The sequence below is a fragment of the Empidonax traillii genome, unplaced genomic scaffold (genome assembly GCF_003031625.1).
Source record: "Empidonax traillii isolate 1590-97213 ecotype Southwest subspecies unplaced genomic scaffold, ASM303162v1 scaffold223:size1722714, whole genome shotgun sequence".
NCBI lineage: Eukaryota > Metazoa > Chordata > Aves > Passeriformes > Tyrannidae > Empidonax > Empidonax traillii.
This window is the reverse complement of record NW_020955416.1, coordinates 1077167-1090090: the sequence shown is the minus strand read 5'-3', so window position 1 is coordinate 1090090 and position 12924 is coordinate 1077167. Positions and strand designations below refer to the sequence as shown.

The window sequence follows — 12924 nt, the reverse complement described above, 5'->3', positions numbered from 1 at the left end:
CTATGTGACTTCAGGGGGTGCTTTGGGGTAAATAATGAGTTTTTAACATTATTAAACAAGCTATTCACAATTTAACAAGCTGTTCAGTTACTTGCCAGCTCAGCAGAAATGCTTGTTGGAATCACCATCCCTGGAGGTGTTGAAGAAAAGCCTGGAGCTGGCACTTAGTGCTCCAGTCTAGTTTGACAAGATGGAGATCAGTCGAAGGTTGGACTTGATGATCTTGCAGGTCTTTTCCAACCTAAACGATTCTGTGATCTGTGTGATTCTGAGCAAATACTGAACTGGCTGGAGGATTAATATCCTGCTTCCAGCTCACAGAGAGAATCTTTTCCCTAAATTACTCCTTTATTTTTAATTAAAAATAAAAGTCTGAGTGTTGCAGTAAACTGTCCTACATTGCAACTTGCTTGGCATCCAGTGCAATGGAAAACTTGTCCTGCGACCTCTGATCGTTAAGTGAAATCTTAAAACAGCATTATTATAAATATTGCCAAATATTTCTGTGCTTACTTATCATCATCATATTTTCAACACTCTTTTCTTACTGAAAGGGAGCCCTAATCTACTAAAGACAACACTGACAGCTAGAAAACAATAGCCATTTGCACTTTAAATAGAGTCAGCTCCCCTCTGCAGACTACAGCAAAGAGGACTATTCTTTGATTTACCCCATTTTAGTTTCTTTTAAGCACGGGAGAATAGGAAATCAGAAGATAATTTCAGATAAGTTGGCACTATCTGCAAAGAATTCTATTAAAGCCCAAAAATGAATTTTTTTTTCACTTTTTATATTTTCAAGAGCAATATAAAAATTATGATGTTGGTTCAGACGTCAGGTAAGATCTGTGTTGGCAACTTCAATTCTTTTATTGGACATATGTTACTGAGCATTGAACACTTGTTTATGTAGGCAGGGATTTAAGAATAACACCAACAAAATCAAACTGATAAAGTGCAGACCTGCATGAGAACCAGGCCTGGTAACTCTGTCTACTCCTACAGCTGAGAAAACAAAAGGGGGAAAAAACTGCCATTATAAGACAAGAAGCATATTATAAATTATGGTCACAGAACTAGTCAACCTTTCCTGCAAGTTCCAGAGCACGGGAAAACCCAGGTCCCCTGTGTCCATGCACACCGTGTTTGTTGCAGGAAATATTTTAAGTTAGACTTTGGCTTACACAGTGGTTTATTTAGAAGAAAACTTAACAAAGTTGTACTGATTAAAACAGTTCTCTTAACACAGTTTGTTTATATATTTCAGAATTATGTTTCAGAATAAAAAATTATGCCCTTAAAACCAGATAACAACCTACCCCCAACACAGTAAGTTTCAGCAAACAGTGACCAGGAAAGGGTGAGTGGGGGAAGCCAGTGTGAGTCATGACTTGAGCGATGGTCTTTGCCAGATCTCATTCCTTGCATCAGAATTTTCTCCCTAAGAAGGATTTAGGAGATAAAAAGCTAAATGTAACATGTCCTTGTCTTTCTCCATCTCATAAGGGCAGTTTTCTAAAGTCCTTAGTAACAGAAAAAAAAAATATTTCCAGAGCTTTCACACATCCAAAAAAAAAAAAAAAAAAAAAAAAAAGGCAGAAAACAAGAGGGAGAATAAAAACTAATATAAGCTAAAACATTATTTTGCAGTAAACAATAGAATATAACGTGCAATAGTGCAATTTCTCCTTGCTGCTCCAGCAGTGAAGTCTTGGAAGAGAGTCCCCTGCGTGTCACCGTCCAGCACCCCCCGTCTAACTGCGTGTTTGCCGGGCACTGCTGGCTCTGCCGGGCTTCGGGGCCGAGTCACTGTGTCCGGGCTCTGCCTTCCCCTTCCCAAGGTGGCGGAGTTTCTGATCCCAGCGCTGCGGATCAAATGGCAAAAGACATCACAAGAGAGATCACAGAGGAAATAAGTTGTCTGTAAAACAAGCACAGCTCACAAACAGCAGCAGAAGGGGAAAAGCCGCTGCTGTTTCCATCACATCGCCCTGCGTGGGGCTCGGGGTGGAATGAGAGGTTACTGAGAAAAGTCACTTTAAACAGCAAAACCATTTCCTGGCTTTCCTGGAGCCTCTGTGAACGAAGGGGCTGACACAAGGCACAATGCCTTCAGCACAAAGGGGACCTACCTTCGAAATAATAAAATTTAAACAAAGCTACCAGTGCAGTCTTTGGGAGAAGCAGGATGAAAAAGCAGTCTAGTGATTTTTGTTAATTATTTATTATTTCTTTCTTTTTACTTTTGTGTAGGTAATAGCAACCACAGTTAAAAAAAAAAAAAAAAGGCATAATAAATATAGTTGGTGTAAGTGGTGATGTTCTTGGGAATGGAGATGATAATGAAAAATGGGCGGTGATGTGGCAGGGACCTTAGAAACCCCAAGCTGGGCACGAGGGCAGAGCCAACAGGTTGCAAACAACAAGGAAATAAGTGAGAAAATAAGTGAGTTCCCCCCTAAAAAAGCCCAAGAACTGGAACTGAGGAGAAGTCAGCCCACAGTGGTAACAAGGCATTTTCTCTGTGGCACTGGATTTCATAGGGTTCTGCCAAATCAAACAACAACTTGGAATAAGATCCTCATATCTTTTCCCTCCTGTAATCTCCACGAATGCGACAAATTGCACCGAAAATCTCGCATTTATAATCACAACAGTATTTTCCTGCCAGTGACCACTACACTGCTGAAGAAAGTGCTCGGTGGAAGAGAAGACTGGTTTGCACAGACACAACCATTATGGCAAATCAACAGCTGAGAAATTGTGGCAAAATAAGAAAATTCTCTGTAGGGTGACATTCCTAAGGTTGTCACAACCACTGATACTTTGCAGCTCATTAAACATAAAATGGCAGCTCATCCAGAACTTGGAAGGCATCAGAAAATGTGTAAATTAGGAAACAACAGAATGTGTTTTCATATAGAATTAGGGTTGTTCAGCCTGGAGAAGGTTCCATGGAGACCTCAGAGCACCTTCCAGTACCTAAACAGGCTACAAGAGAGCTGGAGAGGGACTTCTGACAAGAGCTTGCAGTGACAGGAAAAGAGGGAATGGCTTCACACTGACAGTATTAGGAAGAAATTCTTCCCTGTGAAGGTGGTGAGACCCTGGCACAGGTTGCCCAGAGACACTGTGGCCATCCCACCCCTGGAAGTGTTCAAGGCCAGGTTGGATGGAGCTCTGCACAACCTGGGCTACTGGAAGGTGTCCCCATCCATGAAAGGGCAGTGAAATGAGAGAATCTTTAGGGCCCCTTCCAACCCAAACCACTGTAGGATTTGATAATACTTCACTTGCATTTGAGCTCACTGCATCCAATTCACTATGACATGACTTCCCTGTCACTCACCTCCTTCAGCTAGGCCAGGAAGGTGAATTTAAAACAACTGCTAATCCACACAATTTGGTAAGGGAACTGTATTTAAAGAACACTAAATCTGGAAAGTATAATCCTGCCTTAGTCTGGAAAACATTTGTAAAGCCCTCTGTTTTTTTTCTTTAACTACTGTCACCCCAATTAAGCAGGCATTTTGTGCTGTGGAACACACAGCTTGCCTATGGAGTTAAAACACTCCTTCTGATCGCTTTTTTGAGACAGAGGTTTTGATTGCTGCTAAGCTAGGGGGCTTTGGGGTAATTCAATGTATCCCTTCTGTTTATTCATCATGCATTTCTATGCAATATAGCAAAAAACACAGCAAGTTTGTTTTTTATATATGGTATTAATTAACTGGAGACAGCACATTTTCTTCGTTAATTTTGAAAAGAGTAGGTAGATGTCTCATGGCACCTGCAACATTTGACTTTTGGGGAGGTGTTTCCTTACCTTCACTTTTTTACCGAGACGATCCTTCCACTTCTCAGCTATGGAGCCTTCCACCAGGAGTAACCTACACAACACAGACAACCAGTTACTCCACCAGTGGGCTGTGCAACCCAGCACAAGCAGGACTAAGATCCCCGTGCCCGCAGAGAGCCTTGACCCCCAAACACCGTGAAGGAGATGTTCATTCACACAGCCACTCCAAGTTTTTCTTTCCTTGTGGCTCTGAAGTTCAGCTTCACAACAGGGGAACAAATGACAACAGACGCGCTCCAAGGCCAGTGAAGCGGAGTTACCTGGAGCGCTCCTCGTCCTCGTAGCCCATAATGATGTACTCTTCATTGGCACTGAGAGGTGGGCACAGGCACCCAGAGTTCGTGTGGAGGTTTACAGTGTCCTTTGGGATGTTCACCAGGGAAGATTTCAGGATCTCCTTTACTTCCACTACCACAGTGACGTCGTGACATTTAGTCTTCACCTCCTTCACTTTAGCCCGAATGACTGAGAAAAAGTCACAAAGCGTGTCGTTAGGAGCAGCAAATACTGCAGGTCACCCCCAAGCCGTTCCTGGTGCCCCTGGGATTAGTCTTTAGCACGGTCCATTAACAGAAGCTTAGCTGAACTCCAGCAGCGTCCCTGCCCCCGTCTCTTCCCTTCATTACTTCACTCTCCACCAGAGGGTTCCAGGTAGCTCAGTGTTATCTCTTAATGGCACGGTCAGGAGCAAGAATTACGTACCAGTTGGCTTTATGTCCTGTTTAAGCTGGGCTCTGACTTTAGCATCCTTTCTTCTCCTCCCTAGCCACAATAAATATGTTTAATCCATTCTTTGTACACTCTCCTTCTCCCTTGAGCTGTTAACCGATCCCTCCTTGACTAATTGTAGTACAGATGACCAAACTTAACCTATCATTCTGAACCTTTCACAGAAAGTGAATGTGCATTAGAACTTCTCATATCACTACTCTGGCTGGATTACAGGCCCTTACCTTTGACCCAGCACCAATCTGCTCTGCTCTTTATGAACTCCAAATGCTCCTGATCTTGACCTGATGACCTAACTAACTGTTTCCTCCTTCACCCCTTCTTTTTAAGTTGTACAGGATGGAAGGTTGCTTCTCAAAGGCAAAGCTTTTCGTTTCTCTCATGGTGACCAGTGAACTGATACCACATGCAAAGGCAAAGCCAACCCAGAGCTCGTGCTCCAGAGAATGACACATCATTTACAGGGTACAAACACTACTTTCCTCTATGAATAGCAGGTTCCCCAGATTCCAAACATCATCTACCCTGTGTGAGAAAGGTAATGTAGAACAAAGAAAACCAGAGATTTACACATCTCCTCTCTTCACATGTGTTGCCCATAACAACCACCAACCAGCAGGTACTGCAGGCACAATAAATACAGTTGCCAACAAACACTAACTTGTACATTTAATATGCACAATTTACCCCAAATGATCCACTCCTTCAAGATGTCAAAACAAAACCTTGCTTTAGTTTGGAGTAATTTCAAGCGCATTTTGAAACCTCTTCAATTTCAAAAGCTTGAGAAGATGGGCAGCCACGTGCTGGAGACTCTGCCATGTGCAGGTACCTCTAGAGGATAGTCACTCTGCAATTTTTTTCCAAACAAATCCACTAAAACAATACTCAACTGACCAGTCACCTAAAAAATAACAGCGATGTTTAAATACAGTTATTTTTTTAGCTTTTAACAGCAACTATTTTTAAAAGAAGCTTGTCTGACAATAGTTTTATAAATGCAGTACCTTAATAAATATTATGCAATTGATACCATTTAAATAAAGCCTTTAAGTTCACTGACCCTAAGGCTCTTCATAAGATTAATGAGAAAAAGGAAGGGCCCAACTGTTCAGTTCCTGGGATAATATTCACTGGCTTCACCAGCCTAATTTGCTTGAAACAATCTGAATGAAGAAAAGTGGCAGCCTGGACCTGTGATATGCCTGAAGACTGGGACAGTCTGGACAAGGGAAGACATAACATGAACATGTGCAAAAGCTGAGAACATTGGAGCTGGAAATCCCAGAGGCAGTTCAGACACAGCAGCCCACAATGTCATTTTGGTCACATCACTTTTCACACTCAAAAAGTGCCTGAACCTCAAATATCTGCGCTGATACTGAGATAACAGAGACACTCTTGCACTAACACATTAAGCTAATCCCCTCCATCCCTCTAATTTGGAAACGTTGCGGGCCACATCTTCCTCCTGTAATAAGTAGCACTGGATTGTCCATCAGCAATTTGGAACTCGGGCTTTTTTACCGAAATTTTTCCCTTACGAAAGCTGGGTGCTGGCCATGCAGCTGCTCTCACCGTAGTTGTAGTTGTTGCGTAGGTAGGTCTTCTGGGTGGCTTTGACAGGCTTGCACTTGCAGCGGTCTATGGGAACAGAGAGCTTGGTTTAGAAAGAAAAGGGTGTGTGTTTAGTGACAATCCTCCCCAAACCTCAAGCTCACACCTAACAAAAATTTCACTGAATCCATTTGCTTATTACAGTGAAACGGTAAAAGCCACAGGGTCTGGTCTGTTCTGCTGGGAGAAGCAGAAGTATCCATGAGACCTTAAAGGTTTCTGGAAGAAAACCCAACATGTTGAAATTTAAAAAAAAAAACAAACCCAAACAACAACACAGCAACAAAGACACAAGGACCTAAAGTCCGAAGTGACAAAATCCCCCTCTTCAAGCCAATTCAAGGTTCTATCTTGGTGTCTCCTGTGCTGCCAGTGCTGCAATTCCATATCCTTGCAATCCTGTTCTCTCTTCTGTACTAGACTTAGGGAATGCCCTCCTTTCTGCACCTTTTTTCACACAGGCCATAACAGAGACATGGCAAGAAAATACAGTGACAGGGCACGACTTAATTTTTGCTTGGAGACTCTATCTCTGGTTGGTTTAGCACACTGGGATACTGTGGCCAGCAGGCATTCACAGAATCATAGAACAGTTTGTGTTGGAAGGGACCTTTATAGGCCATCTAGTCCAACTCCCCTTGCAACGAGCAGGGACACCTTCAGCTAGGTCAGGTTGCTCAGAGCCCTGTCCGATTCACCATAAGGAACTGTGTAAATTGTGCACCATTTTATTCTGACCCAGGACCCCAGGTATGCTTGAAACATTGAAATTCTCAGCCCTCGTGGCCGTAAGGACGATGGCCTTCGATAGACAGCACAAGTGAGCACTGTCAGAGCAGCGTTTCCAGCGGTGCAGCTGCCAGACAGCTGGAACTGTAACGGAGGAAAGAACGTTTTCATCGGTGCCCAGGGAGTGCTAACGCTGAGGCTCCAGAGCCACACGTTCATTAACACCCCCGGCATTTCATGGCTGGGTGTTCTAAGGCAAATATTGACTTATTTCACACTAGTGTTTAAGTGGGGTTTAGGGGAGGCATTTCAAACAGCAGGTCCCAGTACTTGCATACATGTGGTCATCTATTTTGACATTTGATTTGGCATTTAAATGGAAGGAGACTTAATGCAGCTTATTTCTATACACCATCACTCTAAATATCAAGGCATATAAGCCAGCGATTCAGTTAAATCCAACATGGTGAGTCTGAAAAAGAACTTCTATTTGCTACATAAGATTCCTGCACATTAAAAAAAAAAAAAAGATGGAATCATACAGTTACACACTTCTCAAATTATTATTTATTTTCTATTGAAAAAATTTTTGTAGGTGAAAATACAAAAAAAAAAAAAACCCACAGGAGAGAGGAAAACATTTCAAAAGAAAAGTATATTGTTTCCTTAAATTCCCAACACATCCTCAGGAATCTATATATGAGTCCTACAGACTTAAGCTTTTGTATGAGACTGTGTTAGAATAACAAAGGCAGAGAAGGGAAGTGATTTTTGGCTTCCTTTCTGCCTCTGGGAGCTCGTGCATACTGTAGGCCAAATTATGGCTCATTTTTAAGCTGCCTTGAAACACAGAATAAAAGATGTGCTCCTATGGCCCACACTCACATGTGCACCTCAGCACTGAAGTCCAACAAGTCGTACACTGTAATGTTCTCCTGCTCTACATATTTTGCTCTCTAAGTAGAATAAAATAGATTAAATTATGAGAAAAGAATACACAGCCTCACATTTCCCTCAGTATCGGATTATTGCATTAATTTGAGAATATATTTTATTAGTCTTGTTCTAGAAACAAATTATAGACCTGCCCATATTCTTGCTGAAAAATACTTCCTAGTCACCCTAGTGGTTTTTAAATTTACACTTCAAAAATTTACACTTTACAAAATGCTGCAGTATTCCCAATTACTGTTTAGAGATACAGAAACTAACAAACACAAAAGTAATTTGCCAAGGTCAGTTATAAAGTCAGAGGTGCAGCCAGAACCAACTCCTCTCTCCCAATTCCTGGCACAATGACTTTCCAAGGAAGCCAAACGGGAGTATTTGAGAACGTATATTTGATTGATGGACGTTTCTGGCAACACTGAGCTCTCCCCAGAGAGTGGAAACACCCACAAAAGGTGGCTATGAAAATGTACTGCATCCCCTGACTCTGAGGGAAAGTCCCATCCTACCTGATGGCCTCCTCTGAAGCTGCCAGAACTACCAGGAGAGCTCTGGGATCACAAGTGTTATCCCAAGCAGAGACAGGCAGCAGTGGCTCACACCAGTTCTGACTGATTTCAGCTGGGTGCCATTAAACGTTCTTTTTAACCAGTCAAGACACGACCAAGAACAGCTCAAAGTCTGCATCATTGAAAACTTTTTTCCTGTAAGTGCCAAAAGGAGTGGACTACACAGCAAAATGTTTTTCCCCGTGGATTGCTACCAAGAAACATTTTTGTCATCTTAAACACATATGTGCATGCACAACCACAAACCTGCCTGGAATACTGACCAATACAAGCAACCAAACCTGGCAAATGCTTCCCTGATAAATGAAGGATAAAAAAAGAAGCACTCGGGAAAAATTTCTAGGGGACTTGAAAAGCATCTGATGAAGCAGAAAACAATGTAGTTTACTGCCAAGAGAGGTAAAAAAAGCTCCACCTCCCAAAAAAACCCATGCAGACTTAGAGGGAATGTTTTGCCAGAGATAAAAGGTGCCACCATGCACAGCAGCACATGCAATAAGCTCCAGAAACCACAGAGCTGGGAAAGGGAGTTTTTTGAAAACGCATCAGTTTGCTACTTGCAAAACAAACAAAAAAAAAGGCTCTGTTTACAATGGCAAAATTACAAATTTACTTTAGTGAACATATAAATAAAGCTATTACAAAGCACAGCCTCTTAGGTGGTCAAACTGTGTTTGTCAGTTCAAAGAGGTGTAGCACGCTGAACCAGGAATCCTGTTTGTACAGTGGAAAGAAGTGATAAAGATATTCCCCTTCCTCTCCATCAGCAATTTCTTCTGGGCATTTTCACTCTATTTCTGGATGGGATTTTTGGGGTCTGGTTTTGCTTTAATAGTCGAAAAGCATCACAATAGCGACAACATGACCGAAACATTTCCACTGCAGGGTCGCTCACTGGCACTCCGTGTCCTCTGCACCCCTGAGGACAGGCAGCACTACAGAAGTGTTTCTCATTTCTGATAGGAGGTGACACTGAAGGCAAACAGCTCTGCTTTCATACTCACAGTGAAGTCTCTATGCTCTTTGCGCAGTCACTACTGAGCATGAAATCCACACTTAGTGCCACACAACTGAAAACAGCTTAAAACTATGAAGACACTAACATTAGTAACAAATGTCTTTAACAAGTCTGTCAGACATGGCCCATGCTCAAGGCAATTTAAAGCAAAGCTTGTTAAGGGACTTGCTTTCATCAGTTTTTCTCATTGTAGTTGGGTTTCTAAAGGACATGCACTGTTACTTAAAGAACACTTTGCACCTGCACAGCTGCTTTCACTATGAAAGGAAATATACTGCAATGATCACCTACAGATCACAGTTTAAATCTGTATTATAAACGGGGCATTATTAATACCTTTCTACATTTTGGCCACAGATTAATGCTGAAGTTATCCAGGTTTATGTAGATATCTAATTTCCTATTCCACATCCACACTTAGGTGTTTATGTTAATGAACTGAACATCAGTCCACACTACAGCTCATCAACAACCTTCTCCTCTGGAGAGGGAAAGACATGATTGCCAACCTCAGGTTTCCAAGTGTCGTCTTCTTGACAAAGGCCTAAGAGGAAAACTTCTGATAAAATTGTAGTAAACTTCAAGGAAACCTACAGTCACTGGTTGGTTTGAGCAACAAATCCACATTTCTATAATCATTAGCTACAGACCTTGGCTTTGCTGCTTTGCATTGCCTACGAGTGGTGATAACACTCAGGGGGGTTTCCTGAGTTCCAGTAAAAACCAAACAGAAATAAAAGAGCAACAGGGGACCTGCTGGAGTAAAACCAGCCTCGAAAGGTCTCACACTCAACCTCCTCAGGCTAAAGGGAGTTTTGCCACTATCTACAAAGAGTGCCAAATTTAATTTGCGAACTCTAAAGTCAGAACAAACCATTTGCTTACTGGTTTTGCCCAAAGAAAACCAATTTAATGACTATTCTCACTGCTCAGGACAGAACTTGTAATAAATTCAGCACAGCCCTCTTGATTTGACAGACACTTTGAGGCTGCCCAGCCCCAAATGCCACCTGCCCGTGGGATGCAAAGGCACAACCTGCAGGGTTCTTAGTCAAGAAAGAGTATTTTAACATCACTTAGTGCCCCTCTTACTCAATGAAATACTGAAAGTATTTGAAAGACTCCAGCTTATGATAAAGTTTTCTAGAAGTTTACTCACCGATGCCGGCGCCTCGACAGTTGCCGTTATTGGAATCCATAGGGAAATCTGGCATGGATTCATAAAATATGTAAAGAAACATTACTATTTTCAATATGGCATTATTTCCTTACACACATGTTACAATGTTTTCTCTTTCTCTAGTATTTAGTCTATTAAAACTTAAGCACTTCATTAATAAACAGAGTGTAATGTTCTACAGGCCAGTCTTGAAAAGTTGATACGAATTTTTTTTTACCTGCATTTCACCTGAACCCAGCACATCATGTTAAATGATGAAGCAGATTAAATATTCCATTTCCACCGGTGCACACACTGGCAGGTTTTAGACAAGGACTGAAATTTATGGCATGAACTTAGGGCTGCTACAAAAAGTACATGTACTGTTTGCATTTTAATTAAATGATGAAGGAGAAATTACTTTTTGTTTGTTTTTTTGGTCACTGAGAAAATCAAACCAACCAACCACAATCATATCGTTGAAGAAAATGCCAAAATAAATGTTTAAGGCCTTCCCCTTCCCTTCAGTTTAAAAACACACTGATTATTTTGAAGGACAGATAAGGAACAGAGGGAAAAAAAGGCACTATGCCCAAAGAACTGCTTCCAGACACATTCCTCGTAAGGGGAATGTGTCCCATATTAGTAAAACACATCATTTCAAACCTCTTGTTTATTAAATCACACAATCGAATGGGTTTATACATATACTTAATAATTAAAAACAAGTATGTTAATGCATATAACGTTGCGCTAATTAAGGACAAAATAAAAGCAAGAGGAACAAGGGTTGGGAGAGAGGCAGGACACTTCACTGAAATGGCACAGCAAATGGAAAAACAAACAAGCTTTCAAAGAAAAGGCCTTCCTTCAGTGTTGCATGCCCAGTCAGTTATGCTATTTTCCCAAGTCTGGAAGCTGGTATCCTACAAACATCACCTTTCTTGTGACCTTATATTATCATGGATGCAACACCCCTGCTTTTACAATGCAGGACAAACGAACACGTGACCATGGAACAAAATCTTGCAGCCTGAGCTGGAAGGATCTGGCTGTGAGACAGCCCAGGATGCTGATGATCCTCAGTACAGGTGAAGGCTTTAGATGTGTGGATTAAATGTTAAGGGATTGGGACCATTATTTAATCACAAATTCTGTAAATACGTTATTTAAAAGCCTGTTTACAGGAAAATTTATATTACTTGAAATAACCTAATTTTGCCATCCTTCTTTAAAAAATTTTAAAGTCTTCATCTTAACGAATATTTATACTACTTATAGCAATGTGAAATTTCATTAACATAAAAGAAGCACATGGCTAAATCACAGTCAGGGCAAGAATAAAACTGAAAACCAACTCATTTTCCCACAAAACAATTAACTTCAAAAAACTGAGACTTCAGGAATAATTATTCTAACCAATGTAAAGGGCAAAGGGTACATAAAATATCACAGAAGGATTGAGTAGATGCTCCTGTATATCCAAAATCCTGTCGCTAATAAAAAAAAAAAAAATCACATCCATTTTCTTCCAAAGAAAGTTCCAAACTACCACAGGATCTTAGTTTATAGAATAAACCCAACATTTTCATGAAGCCAATTTGGTTTTTGCTTATCAGGAATTTCCACAGCAGCCCTGAGGCTTCTCTGTGTTGCCTTGCAACAAGTCAAATTATACAAGCTGATTCTTACTTACATAGTTTATTTTAATTATTCACCTGAGCTACTCTCAAGTGCTAAGAATGCATTTTATGCTGTATCAAGTGCTTTCCTGTATTCCAGAACACAATGAAAGAGGAATTAGAATGGTTGTCCTTTTGTAAATAGCCAGCAAAAGGATGATCACATAAAAAAGAAATCCTTTATCTCCAGGGCAAATCCTCTGTTGTCTTGTTTATTTAGTCAAGTCGCAGCTTTAAATCTACAATTCCTTCTGATGTGGTAAAAGCCCAGGGAGTGTGCAGGTCTCTGGTCTGATAATCCTCCCATCTGCTCCTGTGCAGACAGAAGTCTGAGAAACCTCCCAGCCACCACCCATGGAGAGGTGGCTCTGCCTCTTCATCACAGAGGAGACAAGGGAAGTATCAGATGAAATGCTTACCATCTTCCACCCATGGAAGGAAAAAGGAGCCCTGAAGTACACTCCCCCTTCCTAAAGCAAGGGCTGATGCAAGTAGTCATGGCTTCACGGTGCTTGAGGCAACCAAGCCCAACTCACACTGAAATTACAACTGAAAATAAACCAGAGCCCAGTGAGGGGTTTGCAGCCTTCCCTGGCCCACAGGGGGTGTGATGC

General features: G+C 41.4%; 1 protein-coding gene across 3 annotated transcripts in view; it reads right to left on the bottom strand.

Annotated features, from left to right (window-relative positions):
- Positions 1–786: 786 nt before the first annotated feature.
- Positions 787–12924, bottom strand: part of FRZB (frizzled related protein) — a 19302-nt gene continuing 7164 nt past the window's right edge. Inside the window, exons 2-7 of one of the 3 annotated variants that reach the window (XM_027887838.1) lie at positions 10629–10676; positions 10223–10225; positions 6167–6232; positions 4120–4324; positions 3827–3890; positions 787–1865 (exon numbers count right to left, since the gene is read on the bottom strand). In XM_027887838.1, coding sequence (XP_027743639.1) covers positions 1755–1865; positions 3827–3890; positions 4120–4324; positions 6167–6232; positions 10223–10225; positions 10629–10676 — 497 coding nt within the window. In that variant the 3' untranslated portion in view covers positions 787–1754. Of the gene's footprint in view, positions 1866–3826; positions 3891–4119; positions 4325–6166; positions 6236–10222; positions 10226–10628; positions 10677–12924 lie in introns of all 3 variants that reach the window. The other 2 variants (XM_027887839.1, XM_027887840.1) reach the window with 2 other exon arrangements.